The following is a 27,095-nucleotide window of genomic DNA, read 5'->3' as shown; positions in this document are numbered from 1 at the left end:
ATGTCTTCCTCTGCACACTGTTCCGGGTCCAAGTTCCTTGGGCGCCTGAAAAGCCCCATCTGTAGCTCCAATGCTGAGCAAGATGACCACCAACTTCCCAAGTTTGAGCACTTTGGGGAGGCTGTGGAAATTCCCCATGGCCCCTCCAGTGATGGTACAAGATAAATAGAATAAGTGTTGGGAGTATGTGTTTGTGTGTGCGTGCGTGTGTGCAAGTGTGCGAGAGAGAAAAAAAAGAGAGAGAACTAGGTTCATTCTCTGTAGTCAGTAAGTAAGTAATTCATCATACACAAAAAAATGTGCATCACCATTTCTTACCCCAGTCCTTGGCAAACTATGATAAATGAGATCAACACACATTACACAGCAAATTCTTCAGTGTTAAAAAAAAGAGTAATTAACACTAAGAGTGTTAAATCAACACTGATACCAGAGTCTGTGGATCCATACTGACACCGAAAAGTGTTAAATTAAGAAACTGCTTAGTGTAAAGTCTTATTCAAATATTTCCCAGAGTGCCTTGCCTTCCGAGTAAACTGTAGAGTTACCACCCATGACAGCATTTTTAATTTTTTATTTAACCTTTATTTAACTAGGCAAGTCAGTTAAGAACAAATTCTTATTTACAATGACAGCCTACTCCCACCCAACCCTAACCTGGACGACGCTGGGCCAATTGTGCGCCGCCCTATGGGATTCCCAATCATGGCCAGTTGTGATACAGCCTGGAATCAAACCAGGGTCTGTAGTGATGCCTCTAGCACTGAGATGCAGCACCACTCGGGAGGCAGATAGATGTTTAGTGACAGATAGATGGTTGTTGCATTCATCCACCAAGTGAGATCCTAAGCAAATATTTTACGATAACTATATATATATATATATATATAAGCAATACAATACCATTATGTATTTCAAAAGGCTTTATTTTGAGCGCCTAGTTTAATCCTAATACAGGGCCCCGAAACTCATAACCATGCACATCATTATCATATTTGCCAGCATGCTCTATTGCAGGTAGACATTTTTAATTGTTTGTTTCAGAATCTATGTTTGTGCATGATTGATTGATTAATTCATTAATCTTATGCTACTGAAATATAAATTACAAACATTTTCTAAAGTAATCCAATATGTTACTTGGAATTATTGCACCCATTACTGAAATGGTTGTTCCATTTTAGATGGTTTAGGTAGTCTTTTAAAAATGTCTTGTCAATTCTTCATGTCATTCTGAATACTGGTTGCAGATGATACACATTTGAAGAGTTGGATAACCACACACTGTCTGAATTCCAGTAGGAATTACACATAACCTTATAAATTAGCATAATGTGACTTGCATATCTGATATGGCCAGTAAACTAGTGATGTTACGTTTGATACTGGCGCTCCGGAGCATGCGTCGAAATCGCAAAACAGTTACCTTAGAAGCAGTTTGCCGATGCCTGTATCATTTTAGCAGAAAAATGTGATCAATGACGTCTGAAGCTTTGTTTTGTCGAACAACCACCTGACATGGCTACAGTGAGCATGCGCTACTGCGCCACTAGCCTACACTGTGTTGATGAAAGCATCTAGTAATGAACGTATTTTTGACACAATTGGCTGGAAAGCCTCAATGCTTCAAGAAGCTTTGTTTCCCCATCACTACTGTAAACCATGAGTTTCAGATTTAGATTTGTTCCTAAAGGGGTACAAACACTTGTCGCTGTAGTGGTACACTGTAAAGTCATCCTTTGTACCACCTTTAGTTAAAACTGCATTATTGTATCCCAGTCCATACCTCAGGCCACACCAGGCCTGCAAGTAGGTTTTCAAAATTAGTTTTTGAAGGATTTGGGATTTTCTGTTTCCAGGAAACTTCCAACCAGGGTTTCTGGAAAACCTGGGAGTTTTGGGAAAGTTACCAGAATTTTGCAACCCTTCCTGAAAGTCACATTATGCTGGCTAGCAAAGTGATGTATAAGCAACAGTTAGATCTTTTTATTCACCTACAACCTACATTTAGAATGAGTGCCAGATTTAGGAACATTGTGTGGAGGCTGCCTAAAACATTTAAACTGCAACAAACATTTCTGTAACGAGTGCAAAGAAAATCAAATTAATCGTTATGATTAGTTTAGAAAACTGTATGCTATTTATCTTTAGCATAAGATTAATCAATTAATCAATGAACATGCACAAATGTAGATATTAAAACAAACAATAAAAAAAAAATCTACCTGCAATAGAGGATGCTGGGAAATTATTGATGACTTCCCAAACTCAGTCCTAGGGAGCCCAAGGGGTGCACGTTTAGTTATTTGCCTTAGCACTACCCAGCTGATTCAAATAATGAATCATCATCATCATCATGCTTTGATTATTTGAATCATGTGTGGTGCTGAGGCAAAAACCAAAACGTGCACCCCTTGAGGTCCCTAGGACCGAGTTTGGGAAATGCTGCCATAGCGTTTGCGCAAGGTAGTCTTTTTGTCTTCTACCGAAACTAATACCAAACCAATCAGGTGGTTGTTCGACAAAACAAAGCTGTGGACTTCATTAATCATATGCTTCTGATAAAGTGACAGACGGCACACTGCTTCGAAGTAAACTGCTTAGCGATTTTGACACTTGCCTCTGAGCTTCGGTATCAAACGTAACATCAATAGCTTTATTAGGGTAAAACTAAGCCCTCAAAAAGGTGCTAAGTAGAACCATACAGGGTTCTTCGATTTGTCCCCATCGGGTGACCCTTTTTTGTGCTGGATTGAATACGTTGTAGAGGGTTCTATCTAGAACTTCAAAGAACCCCCCGTAGATGGTTCTACCTTGAACCCTCTATGAAGGGTTCTACCAATAACCATTTTATCATGTAAAGGTTCTTCCTAATACCGTCTTCCTCAATCACCTAAACTGGAACAACCATCTCAGTAACGGGTGAAATACATCCAATTACTACCAGATTGGATTAGTTTAGAAAACTGTATGTAATTTATTTTTGTGTAGCATAAAATGTATCAGCCAATCAACGTGTATGCAATAACACTTTATAGTAAAACAAACAATTTTGAAAATATTCCTGCAAATGAGCATGCTGGTTAATATCATATATGGTTCAATGTAGAATCCTTCTGGCCTTCCAAAGAACCCTTCCTTCCAAAAACTTTTCTTAGGATGTTAAAGGGTCTTGGTAGAACCCTATCCCTCCGCAAAGAACCCTTTTAGAACCCTTTCTTCTACGTGTAGGACATAAATTGGATGGATGCAACAATCATGTCTCTGTCACTAACAAATACAGTCATGGGTGTTAAATCTACAATTTACGTGAAAAGCAAGGCTGTCTGGAAAATGTTTGAATAAGGCTTTACACTAAGCAGTGTATTAATTTAACACTGTTCTGGTGTCTATACGTCCACAGACTCAACTGTTTCAGTTTTGATTGAACACTCAGTGTTAATTTCTTCTTTTTTTACCACTGGAGAATTTGCTGTATAGGCCCACAGGTTTGTGGTGTGCCAACTCTGCTCGGCCGAGGTGGTCCCATTTTGACTTCACACTCAGACCTGACACCCTGAAAAGCACCCTTTTTACCCAACAAATTTAATCCAAAAAATTTAACATTTGTTACCTGGTTATTTAAACATCATTATTTAGCTTGTAATCTCCTTATTTGCAGCCACCCTGGAATGTGTGAGAGTGGACATGATGCAAAATGAGAACAAGAGCGACCACCACTGTCACTTGTACGAAGGCAAAAACAACATTCTCATCGTCCGTAGGGCTCAAGAGTTTCAGATGACCCTCCAGTTCAACCAGCCCGTAAATCCCAGTGACAAATTCCAGATTGAGTTTTACATTGGTAAGAAGATTTTACATATTTCCACCAATGTACTGTAAATTCCTTTTAGCTGGATAAAATGAAATTACATGCATTGCTTGACTTCACTTACGGTGATATATGAAAAACAGTATTCACCATTTGGTAATAGTTTTAATGGGAGGGGTTGGTGTGATAGAGGCGAAGTTGCATCTCAATACTAAAATTCTTCCTCTCCATGTCTCCTCTCTGTCATCTGTGTTTAGCCTCTGTAGCCAATCAGAAACACTAATTAATAAAAGTGCCAAGTTGAAAGAAAAACAGATTATTGACATATTCCCATCTAAACAGCTGTAACATCTGTTGATAGTAACCTTGGGGTGCCTCCCGATTCTCCAGACTTCTCCCCAAGTGTGCACTTGCACTTGCACACTTCCCATCATGGATTTAGGGAGTTTCCGCTATTGTTGAATCCATGAAAGAGAGTGTGCAAGTGCACACTTCGGAAGAAGGGTGTAGAATAGGGATGTGTCCAGGGTCTCTTTCACACATTATACTGAATGCTTACATCATACTCACAGGGGAATTGATCAAAAGAGTTGCCGCTCTATGTGCTCGATTCAGTCCATATTGCGGAAGTTCCGCGGTATAGCGTGATTGAAATTTAATGGTAATTTCTGATTGAGATGGCAACGTATACTGTGAATGCAGTCTACACAAATGCAGGAACATTGCCTTTAAATTTAAATCATATTATACCACGGATCATCCGCGATACGGATTGTATCGAGCCCTAGGCCCTTTAGTTTCAGCTACAAAACTGCAATATGTCAACTAAGTACAAACAAAAAGAGAACGACAGCAAAATTACTGCTTAAGAAGTATGACACCATTTTTTTCAATCTTCAAACGACTTACCTTTCACTTATGCCTTGAAAAGGCTTTTATGCTCAATATATTTTTTATCTCCCCGAATGTGGTGTTATCCTCTTACATCTGCTGTGAAATTCTTAGTTTACTGTGTTCAAAAGGTTTTGAGAATAGGGCATAAAAAAACTAAGCAGAGAGCACAATATTACACAAAATATCCTTTAGCCTACATCTATTGTATTTGAGAGAGTGGTTGCGTGGTAATTGTGAGGCACTTCTAAAATAATGGTGCAAATGGACATGCATCATCCTTGTTGAAATTATGAAAGTGTTCTGAAGATACAGTATGTGAATTGAAATATGTGCAGCTACAACAGCGTACTACTAGTACCCCAGTAATCCATCTGCAGTTAATGGTTTGCAGTCGTGTAAAGTAACTAAGTAAAAAATACTTTGAAGTACTACTTAAGTACTTTTTTTTTCGAGTAGCGGTTCTTTACTATTTATGTTTTTGACATCTTTTTACTTTTACTCCACTACATTCCTAAAGAAAATAAGTACTTTTTACTCCATATATTTTCCCTGACAGCCAAAATTACTCGTTACATTTCGAATGCTCAGGCGGGACAGAAATATGGTCAATTTCACACACCTATCAATGTAACTTGTTGTCATCCCTACTGCCTCGAATCTGATGGACTCACTAAACACAAATACTGCATTTGTACATGATGTGTGAGAGCTGGAGGTGTGCCCCTAGTTGTCCATAGATTTTTTTTTAACTAGAAAATCCTGACTTCTAGTTTGTTTAATGGAAGGAATTTGATGTAAAGCATTTATTTTTACCCAAGTATGACAATTGAGTACTTTTTCCACTACTGATGGTTTGTTGCATTCCATATCACCTTTATTGCAGTCGCGCTGCACAGACTCCCGCCAAAAGTATCTTCTGTAATGTTGTGATATTGAGCAGACCTTGACTTGTGTTGGTTGATGTGTTGTTAACGCAACAGTTTTTTTGGTAGCACTTTATTTTACAGTACAGAAAATTACCAGGTATTTATAAAATAAATGTCATGGTAACACAGTAATTGCACAGTAATAACTTATGATTTACATGCTTTGTTTCTTCAATACTCATTTAAACAGTAGCTACTTGGTACCATTTGTTACCAACTGAGGTTAATTATTTGTAGAATGTACCAGAAAATATTGATTGTTACCACATAACGTCATATTGAATACTAAGCTAGTACCATTGGAAACATGAGTGTCTACATGTGTTGATGTTCCCCTGTCATGTCACCGTCTCCCTCAGGTATTGATACCAACGTGTTCAATGGCACAAAGATCATCGTCGCCTTTGACGGCTCACAAACTGGGAATTGGACCGGCCGCATGATACAGGAACAAGGGGATGAGTGCGTGGTGGGCATCACCCCTTCTGCGGATGCCATCATCGGAAAGTACTACACGAACGTGGCGGTCATCAGTGACATTGGAATCTCAAGGACACAAAAGGACTCTGGAACAGACTTCTACCTGCTGTTCAACGCCTGGGCGTCCAGTGAGTGGAATCTTTGTGGATTTTTGTTTGTCTTCTGAGGACTGCTTAAGATAAGATAAAACATATGCATTATACACCCCTTATGGGGAAAAACTAATGATTTCACATGTGGAAAATCACATGAATTAACTTGTGACATTCAATGTTAAATCATGTGAAATTGTGTTTTTGGAACACTTAACGTGATGATATTTCACATGAAGTTTCACATGTGGATTTTTACGTGATCCCATAACCTTTCACATGTGGATTCAAATTTTCAAGTTAATATTTTACACGAGATTTCACAGGTGATGCCTCTGCAAACAGAAATGTGTCATTAGGATGAATACACAAACAGTGCTTTTAACATACCATGTAAATAATTGACACTTTCACATATATGATTACATTGTGTATGTTTATACGGTAATTATTATTCAACATATCCTCACCTGGGATATGAACTCGCAACCTCTTAGTTGAAGGCATTCTAATATTCCTGCTACGCCACCACGTCTGTGTCAATGGCTGATTTAACCTGTATTCCAACAATTTGGACTTAAGTAAATGAAATCTCACTTTTGTTAAATATACACTCAAGATAAAATATATTTACAATAATAATATGCCCCACCAACATAAGACAACTACACAGAAAACCCCTCACATCATCAATAATCAGAGAATATGTAATCAGAGATGTATTATAGGTAATGAAAGTGTAGAGGAACGCTACAGTAAAGACTTTGCAGCGCAGCAGATTGATCAGCGTACCCCAAATCCATTGGTTGTGAGTTGAAATCCCAGGTGGGGTCATATTGAAAAGTCAGTACTAAGTGATCATGTCAAATGGAATCATATTATCATTGATTAGTGTAAAAAGTATTTATTTTAGCTGAACATCGTAACATGAAACCCCCATATCGTTTCATTCCCCTATTATATTTTACGTGTGAAATCACATTTTTCACGTGAGGAAAAAAAAATGTCACATGTTGAGCTGAAATTTTCACATGTAAAAAAAAAGACACCATATGTGAAATTGAAAATGAAAACACTGCACCACCTAGAGTTCACATTAACACCGCTTTTTCACGTGTGGAAAATAAAAACATTTCACGTCACCTGAATTGAAGATTCTAACTCTCACATGTGGAATTGCATTTCTTACATGTAAACAACTTTCACTTGAAAATAAAATTAGCATTTTCGCATGTTGAAATTTGCATCACCATGTTGTTACATTTATTTCATTCATATATATACATATATCATGATATAATGTTTTCATATATGTAGTTTGTCATCACATGTTGCTTTTACATGTGACCACAAGTTATCACATTAACTTAACATAAGATCACATGCAATCACATGAGAAACACATGTTATCAAGTGTAATTCATGTTGGTTTTTCTGTAAGGGACATCATTCAAATGAACACTGACTAAATAAGTGTCAGACAGCTATGGGACTGCCGTTTGGAGGATTCGGAGAGTGTTACATCGGCTACTGTATATAAAAGCTAAGGCTTGGACACAAGCATTAAATGATAAACATAAATTCTCATCCTAACATTCGTCCCACTCCCACTGAGAAATGTTGTTTCATAAATTGAAAAAAAATACACTATACTTGTTTAGGAACAAAACATTTGGGGAACAATTCAATGTTTCATTCATTGATTCATGATAAAATCTGACAGTCATGAGATACTGTAGCCTACATGAAAAGCATGTTTTGATTACCAAAAGAAAAACATGGAGTTACTTTTCTTTTTGTTAAAGCTCCACAGTTAAATGCAAAATTCTATTGACAAAATACAAAATGTCAATAGTCGATACACCAGTGTAAATTAACATTCAGTCAATATTTACTCTTTTAATTTTTTTTCTTCACCAAACCATCAAAATCCACGAGGATCAGGCGCGGTCTACAGTCATATGGGAAACGCATCACCAAGGCCTCCTTCGGTTTCACATTCATTCAAAAGTCACTCACACAAACAGTAGCCGGTAGCATAGTTCTCCCAATCAGCTCCATCCATCCCATATGGATAACCAGCCGGTCGGAGAGCAGAGTTCTCCCACTCGAGCGTGCCTCCATGCAGCCAAGTAGTTAGAATTGTTGTCGCATCCAAGTTGTAGAATCCACCGCTTGAAACCGTCCAGAATGGCGGGAGAAGCCCCATTCCCATCACGTCCACAAAGCAAAAGACAGGTTCCACAGACGTTAAAAACACTCAAAAACACAGCTGCCACCAATGTAATGTGCCATTAGGAGGCTTCAGATAGTGGAACATCAGCTGTGTGAACGCTAAGACTTGGACACCAGACAGCATACGGAGCTCAATAGGACGTGACTTCCTTCCAGGACATGCGACCACGGTCAAAATTAGTTCACCTGACACAAATGAATTTATAGACACAGGTCAGGCATTAGTAATCAATGAAGAACATCCAATTCTCATCCTTACAATTCTTACAAGTCACATCTAAAGTAACAGATGACCAGATTCTGGTAATGAGGCTGCAATTTATTTCTGATTTCTTTAGATGATGAAGTGTACATGCCCAATGAGGAAGACAGGCAGGAGTATGTGATGAATGAAAATGGCTGCATATACCAGGAGGAATCAGGTGGTGGAAGGCAATGGTATTATGGTCAGGTACATTAAAAGACTACACACACATGCCCCATGCACGCACACACACTTATCAAATACCTTAATATACTGTATACTCTACACACACATTTACAATTGTGTCATTATTGTTCCTTTTTTGAGGCTGAAGGCTATATTTCTCTCTTGTAGTTTGTGGAAGGGATTCTTGATATCTGTTTCCAAATCTTGGATGACTCACACATGCCTCTAGTAAACAGAGGCGATGCTGCCAACGTCTGCAGGATAGGCTCTGCAATGGTGAGTGATATTTGCAGATAACATAAGCACACTACACAATTTCCAAAATGAACCCTAGTATAAGCACTAAGAAGAGCCAAGTGCTTTTCACAACCACAAGACATACCAAGCATTTAACCTGAACTTCAGTCTACATCCACAGAATGTGATTTGCAGTAGATACTATATATATTGTCACGCCTGCTCCAGCTCCCCCTCCCTGGCGCTCGAAGGCGCCAGGCTCCCCAGCATTACACACTCCTGCCATCATCATTACGCACACCTGCCTCCCCCCTGTCACGCGCATCAGTGATTATTGGACTCACCTAGACTCAATCACCTGTGTCATTATCTCCTCTATATCTGTCTGTTCCCCACTTCAGGATTAATGTTCGTTTGCCTTTGCATACCTGGTTCTGACGTTGTCTCTGTCCTGTTTGATGTCTGTTCCTTATTAAATGTTCAACTCCCCGTACCTGCTTCTAATCTCCAGCGTCGGTCCTTACACATATACAGTACATATTGAATGAGATATTGCCTCACTAGATTATTTTTATATAATATTTCAGAAAAAAGTGCACAAAATAAGTGGATATTTGTGTCTACATTCAACTGGTAAAAGTTGATTGTGATATGAATAAAGGAAAAAATTACCCTGGTACCTGGCCTTAATTAAACACTTTTATCAACTTACTCTGAACATTTCATTTCAAACTAACCTAGCCTTATGCCTGGTGCACTAATCTCTTTGTGGTTTTTTGTCTATATATTTTTCCATTCTTTGTGGAACCAGATGAACTCCCAGGATGACCGCGGAGTCTTGGTGGGCAACTGGAGCGAGGACTTCTCCAATGGCACTGCACCAACCTTCTGGATTGGCAGTGACCAGATCCTGCTCCAGTACGCCAGCAAAGGCCCCGTCAGCTACGCCCAGTGCTGGGTCTATGCCGGGACGCTCAACACCTGTGAGTGCCTGATCAAATTCCCTTTTCATTTTCAAATTCAGTCAACTTTATTATGCCCACCCCACAAAATAGGTCATGTGCCTTCCAATTTACCTGTGATTTGCACTGAGGGATTGATGGGCAATAGAAAACAGGCCCATCCAGTTATAAACTGCAGTTTTCAACTGAGAAAAGGTCGCCTTTTTTATTAAACATTTTTAGTGGGTAGATCAGCTTTAATATTGCAGATGGATTGTGGCTTCCGTAAATATAATTGTCTGCATCATTTCCAATCTCCAATATATATCTTTTAAAATATATTTTCCTTTATAATTTTCCCTTAACCCTACCACCCTCCCCTAATTGGAGTAAACTAATGGACAACAACACTTAGGCTTCTACTTCCAGCTTATACATTGTCACGTCCTGACCATAGAAAGATGTTATTTTCTATGGTAGAGTAGGTCAGGGTGTGACAGGTTTTTTCTTCTTCTATGTTTTCTATTTCTATTTTAGGTTCTAGTTTTGTATTTCTATGTTGGTTGGTTTTCGATGATCTCCAGTTAGAGGCAGCTGGTCCTCGTTGTCTCCAATTGGAGATCATACTTAAGTAGTTTTTTTTTTCCACCTGGGTTTGTGGAAGATTATATTTGAGTCAGTGTATGTTTCACCTCTGCGTCAGGGTTTGTTGCTTTTGTCATTCAGTTTATTTATATGTACTGCATAGTTTCACGGGGTAAATAAAATGTGGACCGACACACACGCTGCACTTTGGTCTGCTTCTCCTTTCGACAACCGTGACATATATATAAATTTTACGGAGACAGTATATTTTAAAATAGTTATCTTTTGTTTGTTTTTAATCCCAACCTTCAGTAACCCTCCCATCTATTTCTGAAGACCATCCAGTTTTGATTTCTAATTGCCAAATATTTTCAACTGTGCTGTGATGTTTCACAAAAGTTCTGAACCTTTCTATTCTTGTAGTTTCTACAGATTGTAAATTTAAAAAAAACATTTTTGCTAAGAGTATTATTGATGGATTGACTATGGCTTTCTAAATCACCCAGCAGTTATATTTACAGATTTAGCAATAATTCTTCAGCCATTCCTGAATCTGCGACCAAAAACAAGGTAAACATGAACAGTACCAAAACAAATTACCTAATTATTCTGTATCTTTGCAGCAAAATATGCAGATCTGGGATGGTTGTATCCCCCATATATACAGTATAACATTCTATTGGTTGCAAGAATTTGTATAGTAATTTAAATAGAAAAACTAAACTTTAAATAGAAAGTTTAGAATCCAGCATTGTTTTGTGTATCAGTTCATAATCCATGTGCCATGGAATCGGTATATCAAATCTCTTTTCAACGATTTTGCGATCTATATGGCACAGTTCTAAATGAAATTGATATACATTTTTAATTATCACAATTTTCTTTAACCAATTCAGGTCTTTAACCCCTGTGCGGCCTCGGGACGGACATCCAGCGAAAAATCATATCGCCATTAGCATAACAAAATGTAATAATTTTTTTTTTCTCAATTTTTTTCCAAATTATATCGTTTTATAGATACACCTCTCCTGAATCGAACCACGTTGTCCGATTTCAAAAAGGCTTTACAGCAAAAGCAAAACATTAGATTATGTTAGAGGAGTATATCGTAAAAGTAGCCACATAGCCATTTTCTGACCAACCACATGCATCACAAATAACCAAAAAACAGCTAAATGCGCACTAACCTTTGACAATCTTCATCAGATGACACACCTAGGACATCATGTTACACAATACATGCATTCTTTTGTTCGATAAAGTTCATATTTATATATAAAAACAGCATTTTACATCGGTGCGTAACGTTGACTAACTATTTTCCCTCAAATGCATCCGATGAAACAGCGCTACAATTTACTAAATTACTATTCGAAAACATTTTTAACCTCTCTAGGCTAGGCGGGACGAATTCGTCCCACCTACGTAACAGCCACTGCTATCCTGTGGCGCGATTTTCAAAACCTTAAAAATCCTATTACTTCAATTTCTCAAACATATGACTATTTTACAGCCATTTAAAGACAAGACTCTCGTTAATCTAACCACACTGTCCGATTTCAAAAAGGCTTTACAACGAAAGCAAAACATTAGATTATGTCAGCAGAGTACCAAGCCAGAAATAATCAGACCCCCATTTTTCAAGCCAGCATATAATGTCACCAAAACCCAGAAGACAGCTAAATGCAGCACTCACCTTTGATGATCTTCATCAGATGACAACCCTAGGACATTATGTTATACAATACATGCATGTTTTGTTCAATCAAGTTCATATTTATATCAAAAACCAGCTTTTTACATTAGCATGTGACGTTCAGAACTAGCATACCCCCCGCAAACTTCCGGGGAATTCGCTAACATTTTACTAAATTACTCACGATAAACGTTCACAAAAAGCATAACAATTATTTTAAGAATTATAGATACAGACCTCCTCTATGCACTCGATATGTCCGATTTTAAAATAGCTTTTTGGTGAAAGCACATTTTGCAATATTCTAAGTACATAGCCCAGGCATCACGGGCTCGCTATTTAGACACCCGGCAAGTTTAGCACTCACCATAATCATATTTACTATTATAAAATTTCATTACCTTTTGTTGTCTTCGTCAGAATACACACCCAGGACTGCTACTTCAATAACAAATGTTGGTTTGGTCCAAAATAATCCATCGTTATATCCGAATAGCGGCGTTTTGTTCGTGCGTTCCAGACACTATCCGCAATGGTAAAGAAGTGTCGCGCGCATGGCGCAATTCGTGACAATAAAATTCTAAGTATTCCATTACCGTACTTCGAAGCATGTCAACCGCTGTTTAAAATCAATTTTTACGACATTTTTCTCGTAGAAAAGCGATAATATTCCGACAGGGAATCTCCTTTTCGGCAAACAGAGGAAAAAATCCCAAAGGCGGGGGCGGTCGGGGTCACGCGCATAAGCTAGTGTCTCTTGATCGGCCACTTGAGAAAGGCGATAATGTGTTTCAGCCTGGGGCTGGAATGACGACATTCTGTTTTTTCCCGGGCTCTGAGCGCCTATGGACGACGTGGGAAGTGTCACGTTAGAGCAGAGATCCTTAGTAAATGATAGAGATGGAAAAGAAGTTCAACAAATGGTCAGACAGGCCACTTCCTGTAAAGGAATCTCTCAGGTTTTGACCTGCCATTTGAGTTCTGTTATACTCACAGACACAATTCAAACAGTTTTAGAAAATTTAGGGTGTTTTCTATCCATATGTAATAAGTATATGCATATTCTAGTTACTGGGTAGGAGTGGTAACCAGATTAAATCGGGTATGTTTTTTATCCAGCCGTGTCAATGCTGCCCCCTAGCCCTAACAGGATAAAATGTAATATTGTCATTCTAAGATTTATAGATGAATATCTCTTGAAAGCACCTGTAATGCCAGATTTAAAAATAACTTTACTGGGTAATCATACTTTGCGATGAAAGGGGATGCGATACTCTGAAAAATAGGCTGACGTTACAGGTCAGCGCCATCTTGGAACAATCGCATATCACATCTAGTCTTGTATACTATTGTCAATAATCCCTTACCTTTGGTTGTCTTCATCAGAAAGCACTTCCAGGAATCCCAGGTCCACAACAAATTTATTTTCGTTAGAAAAAATTACTCCTTTATGTTCCAAGAGCTTGTTCTTGTTAGCACATCTGAAGGCTGATCCAAATGCTCCATCGGCCGCGGGACAGCTATTTCGAGAAAATGCATTTTTTTTTCCATTTAGGTTCGTTCAAACATGTCAAATGTTGTATAACATAAATCTTCAGGGCCTTTTTCAACAAGAGAGCCAATAAGATTCAAGGAGGATGATTGCATTGTCTTTCAAAACGTTTCGAAAGGGGAGGGAAGCCAGGGCCGCCAGCGTCATAATGGTGATGGCCCTCCTCATGTGACCAATTTCAACAGCGTCTCATTCATTCCGTTTTAACAGTAGGAGACTCAAACCACTTTGTAAACACTGGGGACATCTAGTGGAAGCAATAGGAAGTGCTCAATGAACCATAGCTCACGGTGTGATTAATAGGCAACGTGATGAAGTTGAGTTCGCAATTCAGAATTCCACTTCCTGTTTCGATCTGTCTCGGGGTTTTGACTGCCATATGAGTTCTGTTATACTCACAGACACCATTCAAACAGTTTTAAAAACTTTAGGGTGTTTTCTATCCACAAGTAGTAATTATATGCATATCCTAGCTTCTGAGTTTGAGTAGTAGGCCGTTTAAAATGGGCACGAATTTTTTTCAAAATGCACAATCCCTCCATCAGTGCTCAGACTGTCCGCAATAGGCTGAGAGAGGCTGGACTGAGGGCTTGTAGGCCTGTTGTAAGGCAGGTCCTCACCAGACATCACCGGCAACAACGTCGCCTATGAGCACAAACTCACCGTCGCTGGACCAGACAGGACTGGCAAAAAGTGCTCTTCACTGACGAGTCGCGGTTTTGTCTCACCAGGGGTGATGGTCGGATTCGCGTTTATCGTCGAAGTAATGAGCGTTACACCGAGGCCTGTACTCTGGAGCGGGATCGATTTGGAGGTGGAGGGTCACAGCGTCTTCGAACTGAGATTGTTGTCATTGCAGGCAATCTCAATGCTGTGCGTTACAGGGAAGACATCCTCCTCCCTCATGTGGTACCCTTCCTGCAGGCTAATCCTGACATGACCCTCCAGCATGACAATGCCACCAGCCATATTGCTCGTTCTTTGTGTGATTTCCTGCAAGACAGGAATGTCAGTGTTCTGCCATGGCCAGCGAAGAGCCCGGATCTCAATCCCATTGAGCACATCTGGGATCTATTGGATTGGAGGGTGAGGGCTAAGGCCATTCCCCCCAGAAATGTCTGGGAACTTGCAGGTGCCTTGGTGGAAGAGTGGGGTAATATCTCACAGCCAGAACTGTAAAATCTGGTGCAGTCCATGAGGAGGAGATGCACTGCAGTACTTAATGCAGCTGGTGGCCACACCAGATACTGAATGTTACTTTTGATTTTGACCCCCCTTTGTTCAGGGACACATTATTCAATTTCTGCTAGTCACACGTCTGTGGAACATGTTCAGTTTATGTCTCTGTTGTTGAATCTTGTTATATTCATACAAATATTTACATATGTTAATTTTTCTGAAAATAAACGCAGTTGACAGTGAGAGGACGTTTCTTCTTTTGCTGAGTTTATAAATAGGCCTTTTTAATTTTGTCTGGCTTGCCATATAATTAAAATAACAAGTCACTGGGTGAAGGCAAGGCCATAAGCAAATAGGTAAACTAGCATATGACGAAAGAGTTAATCGGGGTGATTTTTCCACAAATAGACAGGTATTTTTCTTTCCATGGTAGAAAGATCTTATCTATTTCTGCTAACTTTCCATTAAGATGTATTGGTAAACTACACAGTAATGTAAAAGTAAAACATTTTTGTGATCCAATAAGTAATATAGTACACTAATCATAATTTTATTGTAATCCAGAGAGGTTAGGAAAATTATCTAGATCCTCTATGAGAATCAGCGTACAATGACATCTTCGTTTTTAAGCCCTGGATATCTAGCCCCTTGATATTATTGTTATATCTGATTTTAATAGCTAACATTTCGATGGCCATAACAAATAGATATGCCGATAGTGGACAATCTTGTTTTATTCCATTTGACGCTTTAATACTTTCTGAGAAGTAGACATTATTTCAAATTTTACAGCTAGGGTTACAATTCATAACTTTAACCCATTGTATAAGAGATTCTCCAAAATTGAAATATTCCAGGCATTTATATATAAATTCCGGTCATACTTTATCAAAAGCCTTTTCAAAGTCAGCTATGAATACCAGGCCTGGTTTCCCAGATTTTTCATAGTGTTCTATTGTTTCCGGTACTTGTGTTATATTATCTCCAATGTATCATCCATGTAAAAAAGCTGTCTGATTAGGATGAATAATATCCAGCATTAAAAAGAAATATTCAGTGCGCTTCGCATTTTGCTAGTATTTTTCATTAGTGTAAGGGTCCTCCAATTTTTTTAATGGACTGGATCTTTATATATTTACCACTTGGGTTCTGCCTCAGTAATAATGAAATCAGACCTTCTTGTTGAGTATCTGATAATTTACCAGTTTCATAGGAGTGATGAAAACATGCTAATAAACGGTCCTCTGAGTACGGTACATCAAAAAAAGGTTTGGTATGCCGTCCAGCCCTGGGGTTTTCCTGGGCCTCTATGGGAAAGTTTTTATTGCTATTTATCTGTCCCTCTATTTCATTATTTTGACCTAAATTGCTTTTGTTTTAAAGATGAGTATTGAATTTTATGGTTTCTAAAGGCACATAGATGAATATAACAGAAAGGGTATTTTCTCCAAAAGATTTGAGGGAGTGCGCACATGCTGCTATTCTTTGTTGAGCACTTAACAAAGAAACAGATACTTCTAGTTGCTTCATTTAGTTATTCATGCAACTTTAGTTGTGATACAAATGATAGGCTATATGTTTTGACTTTTAATACATATAAGGCTGCATGATGCGCCTCTAATAATGATTTGAAAAAAGTTGCATCAAAGGCATGAGCTCTGCTTAGTTTTTTGAGAGGGTTGTACACACTTCATCAATGGAACTCTTTTGGTTTAATTAATTTATTGCCATCGGAGCCCGCTGGTGTAACTGCTAAACTGCTTTCTGACTGTACACTGTACTGCATGATTGTATCAGGTTTACTAATGTGTTAGTTCTATTAGTTCAGGTTGACTATGACGTGACAACTACAGTATGCCGGCTGTGTGTAGCAGTTAGCGATTGTGATTTAGTTTGGCTTGGAAAGGTTTTTTCGCCTGGTCACAGACAGCTGATGTGTTGTGCACCGGGGTCCACAAGGGAAGGGAAAAGGTGAGAGGAGGAGAGCGTGTAGATAGTTACGAGAAAAAATGATATACGGTTGAAGTCGGAAGTTTACATACACCTTAGCCAAATACATTTAAACTCAGTTTTTCACAATTCCTGACATTTAATCCTAGTAAAAATTCCTTGTATAAGGTCAGTTAGGATCACCACTTTATTTTAAGAATGTGAAATGTCAGAATAATAGTAGAGAGAATGATTTAATTTCAGCTTTTCTTTCTTTCCATCACATTTCCAGTGGGTCAGAAGTTAAAATGCACTCAATTAGTATTTGGTAGCATTGCCTTTAAATTGTTTAACTTGGGTAAAATGTTTTGGTTAGTCATCCACAAGCTTCCCACAATAAGTTGGGTGAATTTTGGCCCTTCCTCCTGACAGAGCTGGTGAAACTGAGTCAGGTTTGTAGGCCTCCTTGCTCGCACACGCTTTTTCAGTTCTGCCCACAAATTTTCTAAAGGATTGAGGTCAGGGCTTTGTGATGGCCACTCCAATACCTTGACTTTGTTGTCCTTAAGCCATTTTGCCACAACTTTGGAAGTATGCTTGGGGTCATTGTCCATTTGGAATACCCATTTGTGACCTAGCTTTAACTTCCTGACTGATGTCTTGAGATATTGCTTCAATATATCCAGATAATTTTTCTTCCTCGTGAAGCCATCTATTTTGTGAAGTGCACCAGTCCCTCCTGCAGCAAAGCACCCCCACAACATGATGCTGCCACCCCCGTGCTTCACGGTTGGGATGGTATTCTTCGGCTTGCAAGCCTCCCCCTTTTTCATCCAAACATAACGATGGTCATTATGGCCAAACAGTTCTATTTTTGTTTCATCAGACCAGAGGACATTTCTCCAAAAAGTACGATCTTTGTCTACATCCACAGATACACCTCCAGTTGACTCAAAATATGTCAATTAGCCTATCAGAAGCTTCTAAAGCCATGACATCATTTTCTGGAATTTTCCAAGCTGTTTAAAGGCACAATCAACTTAGTGTATGTACACTTCTGACCCACTGGAATTGTGATACAGTGAATTATAAGTGAAATAATCTGTGTGTAAACAATTGTTGGAAAAATTGCTTGTGTCGTGCACAAAGTAAATGTCCTCACCGACTTGCCAAAACTATAGTTTGTTAAAAATAAATTTGTGGAGTGGTTGCAAAACGAGTTTTAATGACTCCAACCTAAGTGTATGTAAACTTCCAACTTCAACTGTATACAACAAGCAAAGTGATCATGCTGTTTTTATGTGGCTGCTATGAAAGTGAACTGTTTGCGTGTGATAAGAGGTGTATTCATTCCGGCGATTCTGTTGAAAAACATTTCTTAAACTGAAGGAAACAGAACAAAACAGGGAAAAACATATTACACCCTAGATCAGCTAGATGCTGAGTGTGCAAGGCGGTATTGAATGTGTCACAGCCTCTCACCTTGATTACTCAAAATTCTCCCGACCTGTGCACCTACGTTGCAAACTTTCATCCATAGGCTAGGTTGTAGGAACCTCATGATGGGTACAGGGAACATTTTTGTATCATGTAGTAGCCTAATCCTACCGCTGTTACATTGAGCTTGGTGAATGGAATATGAGTGACAGTCATCCAGTATGCTGTAATAAAAATAAGGCCATGCTCATCAAAAACAAAATTATGCTAAGCCATAGCTCAATACACAAATCCCGGTTTTCTGACTAGTCTGGAGCATAGGCCACTTTCTAGGTATGGAGGAGATGTAGAAAATGTGTAATTAAGGTGACTAGTACTATTGACAGAAAAAAATAGGTAACCGTTTCCTCAGACAAGGCCCGCTGCTGTGCAAATAAAACACACTTCTGAAAGTTATATCCGTACATCTACTCTAATCAATTGATTGAATACATTTAATGTATTAGTTAAACATTTATTAATGTTAACGATTGCATTTTAATTAATATATGCTTATTTTGAAGTGTTGCCTAGCCTCTTTAATGGTGTCCCCTCCCCTGCCCCAGTCCTGCGGTGTCTGGGCATCCCTGCCAGGGTGATCACCAACTTCAACTCCGCCCACGACAACTCAGGGAACATAATCACGGATCTCGTCTTCAACTCAGTGGGAAATCAGCTTGAACTGAACGAGCGCCTTACCAGAGACTCAATCTGGTAGTTATATTTCTGCATATCAATTTGTATTGTATGAAACTGAAATCCCAGAACGTAGGTTTCGATATTTCTGTCTTTCACTGTATGTACTGTAAAAACAGTTTAGTCACAACATGGTGTGGGGGGGGAGAACATTTTTGTGCAGGATCCCAGATAGTATATCTGAGTGGTGAAGGATGACAGATTGTGTACCTGAGCAGTGCAGGATGCCAGACAGTGTACCTGAGTGGTGAAGGATGACAGATTGTGTACCTGAGCAGTGCAGGATGCCAGACAGTGTACCCGAGTGGTGAAGGATGACAGATTGTGTACCTGAGCAGTGCAGGATGCCAGTTAGTGTTCCTGATGGATGCAGGATGCCAGATAGTGTTCCTGACGGGTGCAGGATGCCAGATAATGTTATTGAGAGGTGTGCATTGTCTCCACAGGAACTACCACTGCTGGAACGAGGCTTACTTGTCCAGACTTGACCTCCCTGCAGACCAGGACTTGGGTGGCTGGCAGGTTGTGGATTCCACCCCTCAGGAAACCAGTGATGGTAAGAGAGAAATTAGGATAATGGGAGAGACCTAATTTTCACTTCTGTATACACATTTTGTATGCTTAGAATGGGATTCAAAATTGCATAATCAAATTCATGAAAACGCAGCCATTTAAGATACAGTGTGTTCCATGATAATTTGCACCCTTGATAACCGCTAGGCTAAATAAATACAAATACTTAGCTATATTGTATGCAATACAATTGCTCAGCAAAATAGATTTTGTTTAACAAGTAATACAAAACAATCTAAAAAAGATAGGGGTCAAAATTATAGGCATCCCTGTTTTCAATACTCCAGCACCCTCCCATTGCGAGGATAACGCCACCGAGCCTTTTTCATCAATGTTTTATGAGATTGGAGAACAAACACGTTGGGAGTGATATTAGACCACCATTCCTCCATAAATAGTCTCTCCAGATCCTTGATATCTTTATTCTGTGCTTATGGACTGCCCTCTTCAGTTCAAACCACAGGTTGATTTTGTACTCAATTAACCATTTGTTTGTGGATTTTGATTAGTGCTTGGGGTTATTGTCTTGCTGGAAGATCCACTTGCGGCCAAGTGTTAGCCTCATGGCAGAAGCAACCAGGTTTTTGGATAAAATATCCTGGTACTTGGTAAAGTCCATGATGCCATTAACCTTAAAGGCCCCGGGACCAGTGGAAGCAAAATAGTCCCAAAACATCAAAAGTCCACCACCTTATTTTACCATAGGTATGAGCTACTTTTATGCATATGCTTCTGTTTTTCAACACCAAGCCCACCACTGGTGTGCGTGGCCAAAGAGCTTCATTTTCATGTCATCTGACCATAGCACTGGTGTCATAAGCATCGTTGAAGGGGGACCAAAACGCAGCGGGTAAAGTGCTCATCTTCTTATTTTATTAAAGAAAAACACTTAATCAAAATAAACAAACGACAAAAACATTCCAGTAAGGTGCACAGACTACACTAGAAACAACCACCCACAAACACAAGAGAAAACAAACCCAACTAAATATGGCCTCTAATTAGAGACAACGACAGCCAGCTGCCTCTAATTGGAGGTCATTGCCAAAACCCAACATAGAAATAGAAAACTAGATAAACACATAGAAATAGATAACATAGAACATAAACCAAAAACCCCGAAACACACAAAACAAACATCCCCTGCCACGCCCTGACCAAACTACAATAACAAATAACTCCTTTTACTGGTCAGGACGTGACAACTGGTTCCAATCCATGTGCCAATGCCATTTATGAAACTCTAGGTGGTGCTACTGTATGGTCAGATGACATGAAAATAGAGCTCGTTTTTTCTCTTTCTCTGAGCAATTGTATTAGTATAATATATATATATATTTTTAAACAATATACAGTAGCTCAGTATTTGCATTAGAATAATTTATTTTATGCAGTATTTTTGCTCATCTTTATCAAGGGTGCCAATAATTATGGACCCCACTGTATATTTTTCCACATTTGCATTTTTTCATCTGAAATGAATGTTCTTTGGCCCTTTCTATGTTTATGGCTGTTCTCATACTTTTAAAACATTTACTTTAGATGTGCTTTAGAATGTGTTTTGTTGCAAAACAAGATATCCAACACACTTGTTGCATACCAAAACACGCTATGTCCAGAGCCATGTGTTTAGAGTTGGGACATTGAGGTTTCTGCATTATACATAGCCTTCACATAACACTACAATATTCTATGGCAGCCATGTTAGCTCCCGAATGAGCATTATGTAATAGTCCCAGTTCTTGTTGTTTCTCTCTAATGATTTTTAATCTTAAAAGATTAAACACATTTTGTACGTCTTCACCATATCTGTGATTATTTCAGTTATTATTTCCTAAAGTGTTATTGAATGTACGCTTGTTTATTCCATGTGTAACTCTGTGTTGTTGTTTGTGTCGCACTGCTTTGCTTTATCTTGGCCAGGTCGAAGTTGTAAATGAGAACTTGTTCTCAACTAGCTTACCTCGTTAAATAAAGGTGAAATAAAATACATTTAAAAAATGATTATGAAAGATTGCACAAAAACAGTGGATAACTGTTTAATCCCCCTGAATCCAACAATGTAGTTGAAATGATAGTGATGTTAAATGTTTTGGGGAAACATGTTGGTTTGTTATTGAGAACACTGGACAAAATAGTAGAGTGCAGGCCTACATAATGTCATTTATATTCAAGAAAGTGTCTGAATGTAGCTGTTAAACACAGGCTATAGACTTGAAAAAAACTGAAGCAGAAACAAAAACCAGGAAATCAGTTACCAGTCTAATAGTATTGAAATTGACAGCATCGCTAGTCCTTTGCCCATGCTTTGACCAGGGGCCCATTCTGGTAGTTGACGACGAGGGAGGTGTAGAGCTGGTTGATGCTTCCAGTGATGGTGAGAGGGATGACAGTGTCAAACAGCTTGTGCTCCTTCTCTCTGCAAATCAGCTGCTACACAGGGACCATCAGCCGAGATGTATTGCGTCTCCCTGACTTCTGCTGCTGGCGTCTGTGCTCTCTTTCAGAGGAAAGCTGGTCTGTAGACCTTACAGGGCACACAGTCATCCAAAAGGAAACCTTTGTCCACCATTATGGCCATCGCTGGTTTCAGCAGAGAAACTATGTCAGACTGCTTCAGGATCTCCTTCTCATAGACAGAGCCTCCATATAGGGCTGAAACAAAGACATGTCTTAAGAAAGTTGCCCAATGTTGTCACGATGCAGCGCACAGTCCGCTGGCGGATGTTGAATCTGTGGGCCAGATCCCTCTACTTCAGACCTAGTGAAAGATGAGTCATGAAAAGGAAAAACTTGTCTGTGGGCTGTAGGGATTGTGACTGATGGAAAAAGGGATTTAGATGCATTACTATGCAAAATTATAACTCAAATTATCAGCCCTACAGATTGCAGATAAATATGATAATACGGAATTACAGCATCGCCTCTGCTAGAGACATTTGTGAGTCATCAGTGTCCAAAAAATGAGTCTCCGTCAAAGGATTTGGGTTATCCAGCAGGACAACAACCCAAAACACACATCAGAAAGCATCCAGGAATGGTTCAATAAGAAAAGCTGGACTATTTGGGAGTGGCCAGTGTTGAGTCCAGATCTGAATCCCATCAAAAAGCTATGGCGAGAACTGAAAACAGCAGTTGGTGGAATGCATCCCTAAAATATTGCAGAATTGGAGCAGTTTGCAGCAGTTTTAGGGATCCAATAAAAGGTGCAGCAAGCTCATTGATGTCCACAGGAAGCATTTGTTGGCAGTTATCTGGCCAAAGCCTCTGCAACCAGATATTAGCTCTTGGGTGATAATAATTTTGTCCATGTCATTTCACCAAATAGTTTTTTCAATTTAAACTCATTTTAGAAGAAATTGGGAATTATTTTTAAAAAGTGCAAGGGTGCCAATATATTAGGCCACAATTATACAGGCAATTCTTAAAATTAATAAAATGGCTCTGAAAAGCATTGATTGCATCTTGAAAATGTAGCACTGCCCTGATAATTAATACAATCCGCTTCCAATTGCATTGCTGTATTCTCCAAAAATGCTAGACAATATATTCTAGACAATGCTAAATAACCAGCTAACAAAATATCAAAACAGTTTGGATGAAATAACAGCACCCTAGGGAAGTCGAAAATAAGCAAACATTTTTGAAACGTGAACTATCCTTTTAAAAGTCAAACAGACAGGGTCATGGGTTGTTGATATTGTTTTTGCAGGATATTTCCGCTGTGGACCATGCTCTATCAAAGCCATCAAGGAAGGAATGCTCGGTTATCAATTTGATGGCCCATTTGTGTTTGCTGAGGTAAACCAATACATCTTCTATATGCTTGACCAGTAACAGTTTGTTTAATGTTCAGCCATAATGCCTTCATCTTCACTCTATGCCATTATGAAGCATAACACAGTTATGCTTTATAACTTGCAATACATTTTATCTAATTAAAATCAATCATAATATTCACATTTATCTCTTTCTTTTAACCTCAGGTGAATAGCGACGTTTACAAATACACGCTAAATACACAAACTGGGAAAACTGAGTTACTAAGCGTAGACAAAACTTATGTCGGCAAGAAACTCGTGACGAAGTCCATTGGTGGAAACAATTATGAGCCAATGGACATTACAGAGACGTACAAATACCCAGAAGGTATGTGGCACCTGGACAATGGAGTAGGCTGGCAAGGGTGCAACTGCTTGTTTAAAGTTTGTTATTGGCAGTTTGCAAAGTGTCTCATGAAATTAATGCAACAAGAATGAAGTATAGAAATGACTTTGCTATTACTGCTTTTCAAATTACTTCAAATATAAACGCAACATGCAACAATTTCAATGATTTTACTGAGTTACAGTTCATGTAATCCTGCTAACCCTCCCCCCCCAAAAAGGATATAGATGTACTATTGTAAAGTGGTTGTTCCACTGGATATCATAAGGTGTTTGCACCAATTTGTAAGTCTGCTAAATGACGTAAATGTAAATGTAAATGATGTAAGGAAATCAGTAAATTGAAATAAATGTATTAGGCCTTAATCTATTGATTTCAAATTACTGGGCAAGAGCGCAGCCATGGGGAGCCAGGCCCAGCCAATCAGAATACGTTTTTCCGCACAAAAGGGCTTTATTACAGACAGAAATACTCCTCAGTTTCATCAGCTGCCAGGGTGGCTGGCCTCAGAAGAAGCCGGATGTGGAGGTCCTGGGCTGTGGAGGTCCTGGGCTGTACGCGTCGGGAAATACAATTGCCAATGAGTTTCATATCAGTCCCATGGTTGTTTTTTTAAGGAGTGGGGCAGTCCCACTCCTCTCGTATTTTTTTGTCTGTTGTATTTGATAGAGAGAGAAAAGAAAGAAGAGAATTGCTAAAATAGCAGTGGGCCGGATTCAAACCCTTGCTGCAGCGATACATGTGTTCCGAAGATCACTAGACCACCCTAGGCCACCAGTCCCATGTTAACTCTATTCCCCTCCAACTCCCCACACACACACAGGCAGTAGTAAAGATGAAGAGACCATGAAGAATGCCGAGAGAACCTACAAGTCGCATATGCAATATGATGACGAGCAGGGTGTGGAGATGACGCTGGAGATCCCGCAGGAGCGTGTGAAGAGTGGCCAGAACTTCCAGATGGCTGTGGTCTTCAGGAACCTGAGTGAAGACACACGCACCATCCATGGCCTCCTGGTCGGCTCCACGATCTACTACACCAACATCCAAAGGGCTCAGTTCAAGCAGGAGACCTTTGACGTCACTCTGAACCCAATGGAGAGTGAGTAGAAACCAGGGTGACACTTTACATACGTACTGTACTGTAGGTCTTTTTGGGCTTGTCTCCATGTATCACAACTTTGTATGATAGTCCTGCAAAGCTTTCAGACCCCTCCTCTGAAATAAAATCCTCAACTGCTTATAGAAAATGCTTTGCAGTCCTTTTACAGCTTCATGGCACCGTCCTGTTTGAGCAGGTATGTGTTGTATTGTAAGAGATTGTGAGGTAACGATGGGATACTCTCTAGTACTTACCTCAAAAGACTTTACAGGTAACAAATGGTACCAAATGGTAAGCAACAGTGAATCCCAAATAATCCAAATATTAATAATCAGGTAATAATTATAAAAGTTATGTTCTGCCAAACATACACTCCTGTTGTTGATTGACTTTGTTTGGTTGTCAAAACTCTGTCTCCCTAAAACCAACAGCGTCGAGGGTACAGGTGGTCGTGCTAGCCCAGAACTATGTGCCCCAGCTGGGTTGCCAATCCAACCTCCGCTTCGTGGTGACGGCCAAGAGCTTGGAGAACAACCAGGACATGATGGCCATACAGATAGTGAACCTGAAAGGCCCCGACCTGGCCTTTGCGGTGGGTCTGGAAGTTTCATTAGTCCTCTTTAATAGGATGTATTTCCTTCCTCCCTTAAAGGGATAGTTCACCCAAATAAAACATTTCATCTTGGTTTCTTTACCCTGTCAGCAGTAATTTGGTGACAGTGACCAGGTACACAAAACCAAATCATGGATTGCTCTCTTACGTTGTCCATAGACTGCTGACATGGTAAGGAAAACTGTCATTTTTTTATTTGAGGGAACTATCCTTTAAAGTGTTCCGTAACAGTATATGTGAAACATATTTCGTTTTTCCCCAAGAGCTAATGTAGTAGTGTACCCAATTAAAGCCTTATTTGTGCTGCTGGAGTGCTGCATCTCTCCTCGCCTTTGATCAAGCAGCCATTCCGAAAAACATTCATGCTCCCAACGCAGGGGAGTTGATAATCCCTAGATTATTATCATTTCTTATATCACCATAGATTTCTGTGAATGGACTATCTCTATTTGAACAGATGAGTGGACCAGCGAAGGTGAACCAGAAGGTATTTGTCAATGTGGAGTTCACCAACCCGTTCCCATTCAGCCTGCGTGACGTGAGGATAGCCATGCAAGGGCCTAATTTCATCTCATACCGGGAAAGGTTGTACAGGTAAGCGGATTTACAACTCCAAGACCTCACATCATGATGATGTTCACACTTACATTAGTCTCACATTCACAAAAACAGATCCAATGTAGTTTGTTTAGTATGCCAATCTGTGTGTGTGTGTGTGTGTGTGTGTGTGTGTGTGTGTGTGTGTGTGTGTGTGTGTGTGTGTGTGTGTGTGTGTGTGTGTGTGTGTGTGTGTGTGTGTGTGTGTGTGTGTGTGTGTGTGTGTGTGTGTGTGTGTGTTTGTTTGTAGTGTGATCGCTCCCGGTGCCTCCATCACCTGGATGGAGTCCTGTGTCCCTACGAGGTCTGGGAATACAATGATCTATGCTGTCCTGGACTGCTCGGTCCTTGGGAATGTGCAAGGCAATTGGGCCATCGTCGTCCAGGCCTGAGCATTGCCCAGGATGCCCTTCCCACCTGCTAATCGCCTGCCATCGACCGGAAAACCATGGACGAATAGAGGCCCTTTGTGTTGATTTGAAAGGATTTGATCGCTGGATAAGCAATTCCATCTAGCCTATGAGAGGGTGAGGGCGAGCAAATAACATACCCCTTACAGAAAAAACACATGATTCACAGGTGAAATTTCCTCCTTTGAAATCATGTGAAACCATGTTTTTTAGGAACACTGAAGTTTACATGTGGTTTTTACATGTGATCACAAACTTTCACGTGAATATTTTTCAAATGAGATTCCACAGATGATGCCCTGCAAACAAAATTGAGTCGTTAGGATACACACAAACAGTGCTTTTAACATACAGTGTTTTCAACATACATATTTGACATGCATGATTACATTGTGTATGTTTATTTATGCAGTAATTATAATTCAACATGTCCACAGCTGGGTTTTAAACTCACAAACTCTTGGTTCACGGCAT

The 27,095-nt window shown here is 39.5% G+C and overlaps 1 protein-coding gene across 1 annotated transcript; it reads left to right on the top strand.

Annotated features, from left to right (window-relative positions):
* On the top strand, positions 1–26,603 carry LOC106578593 (coagulation factor XIII A chain-like). The gene is made up of 14 exons (XM_045702159.2): positions 1–154; positions 3,662–3,844; positions 5,991–6,239; positions 8,777–8,889; positions 9,037–9,144; positions 9,917–10,088; positions 19,030–19,177; positions 19,606–19,715; positions 23,445–23,533; positions 23,719–23,881; positions 24,723–25,001; positions 25,433–25,593; positions 26,072–26,208; positions 26,462–26,603. The coding sequence occupies exons 1-14, from the start codon at positions 1–3 to the stop codon at positions 26,601–26,603; spliced, it is 2,208 nt and encodes a 735-aa protein (XP_045558115.1).
* Positions 26,604–27,095: the final 492 nt, after the last annotated feature.

This window comes from Salmo salar, chromosome 19 (genome assembly GCF_965601325.2).
Source record: "Salmo salar chromosome 19, fSalSal1, whole genome shotgun sequence".
Classification (NCBI taxonomy): Eukaryota; Metazoa; Chordata; class Actinopteri; order Salmoniformes; family Salmonidae; genus Salmo; species Salmo salar.
Note: the sequence above shows the minus strand (reverse complement) of the source record. Positions and strands in the feature narration are given on the sequence as shown.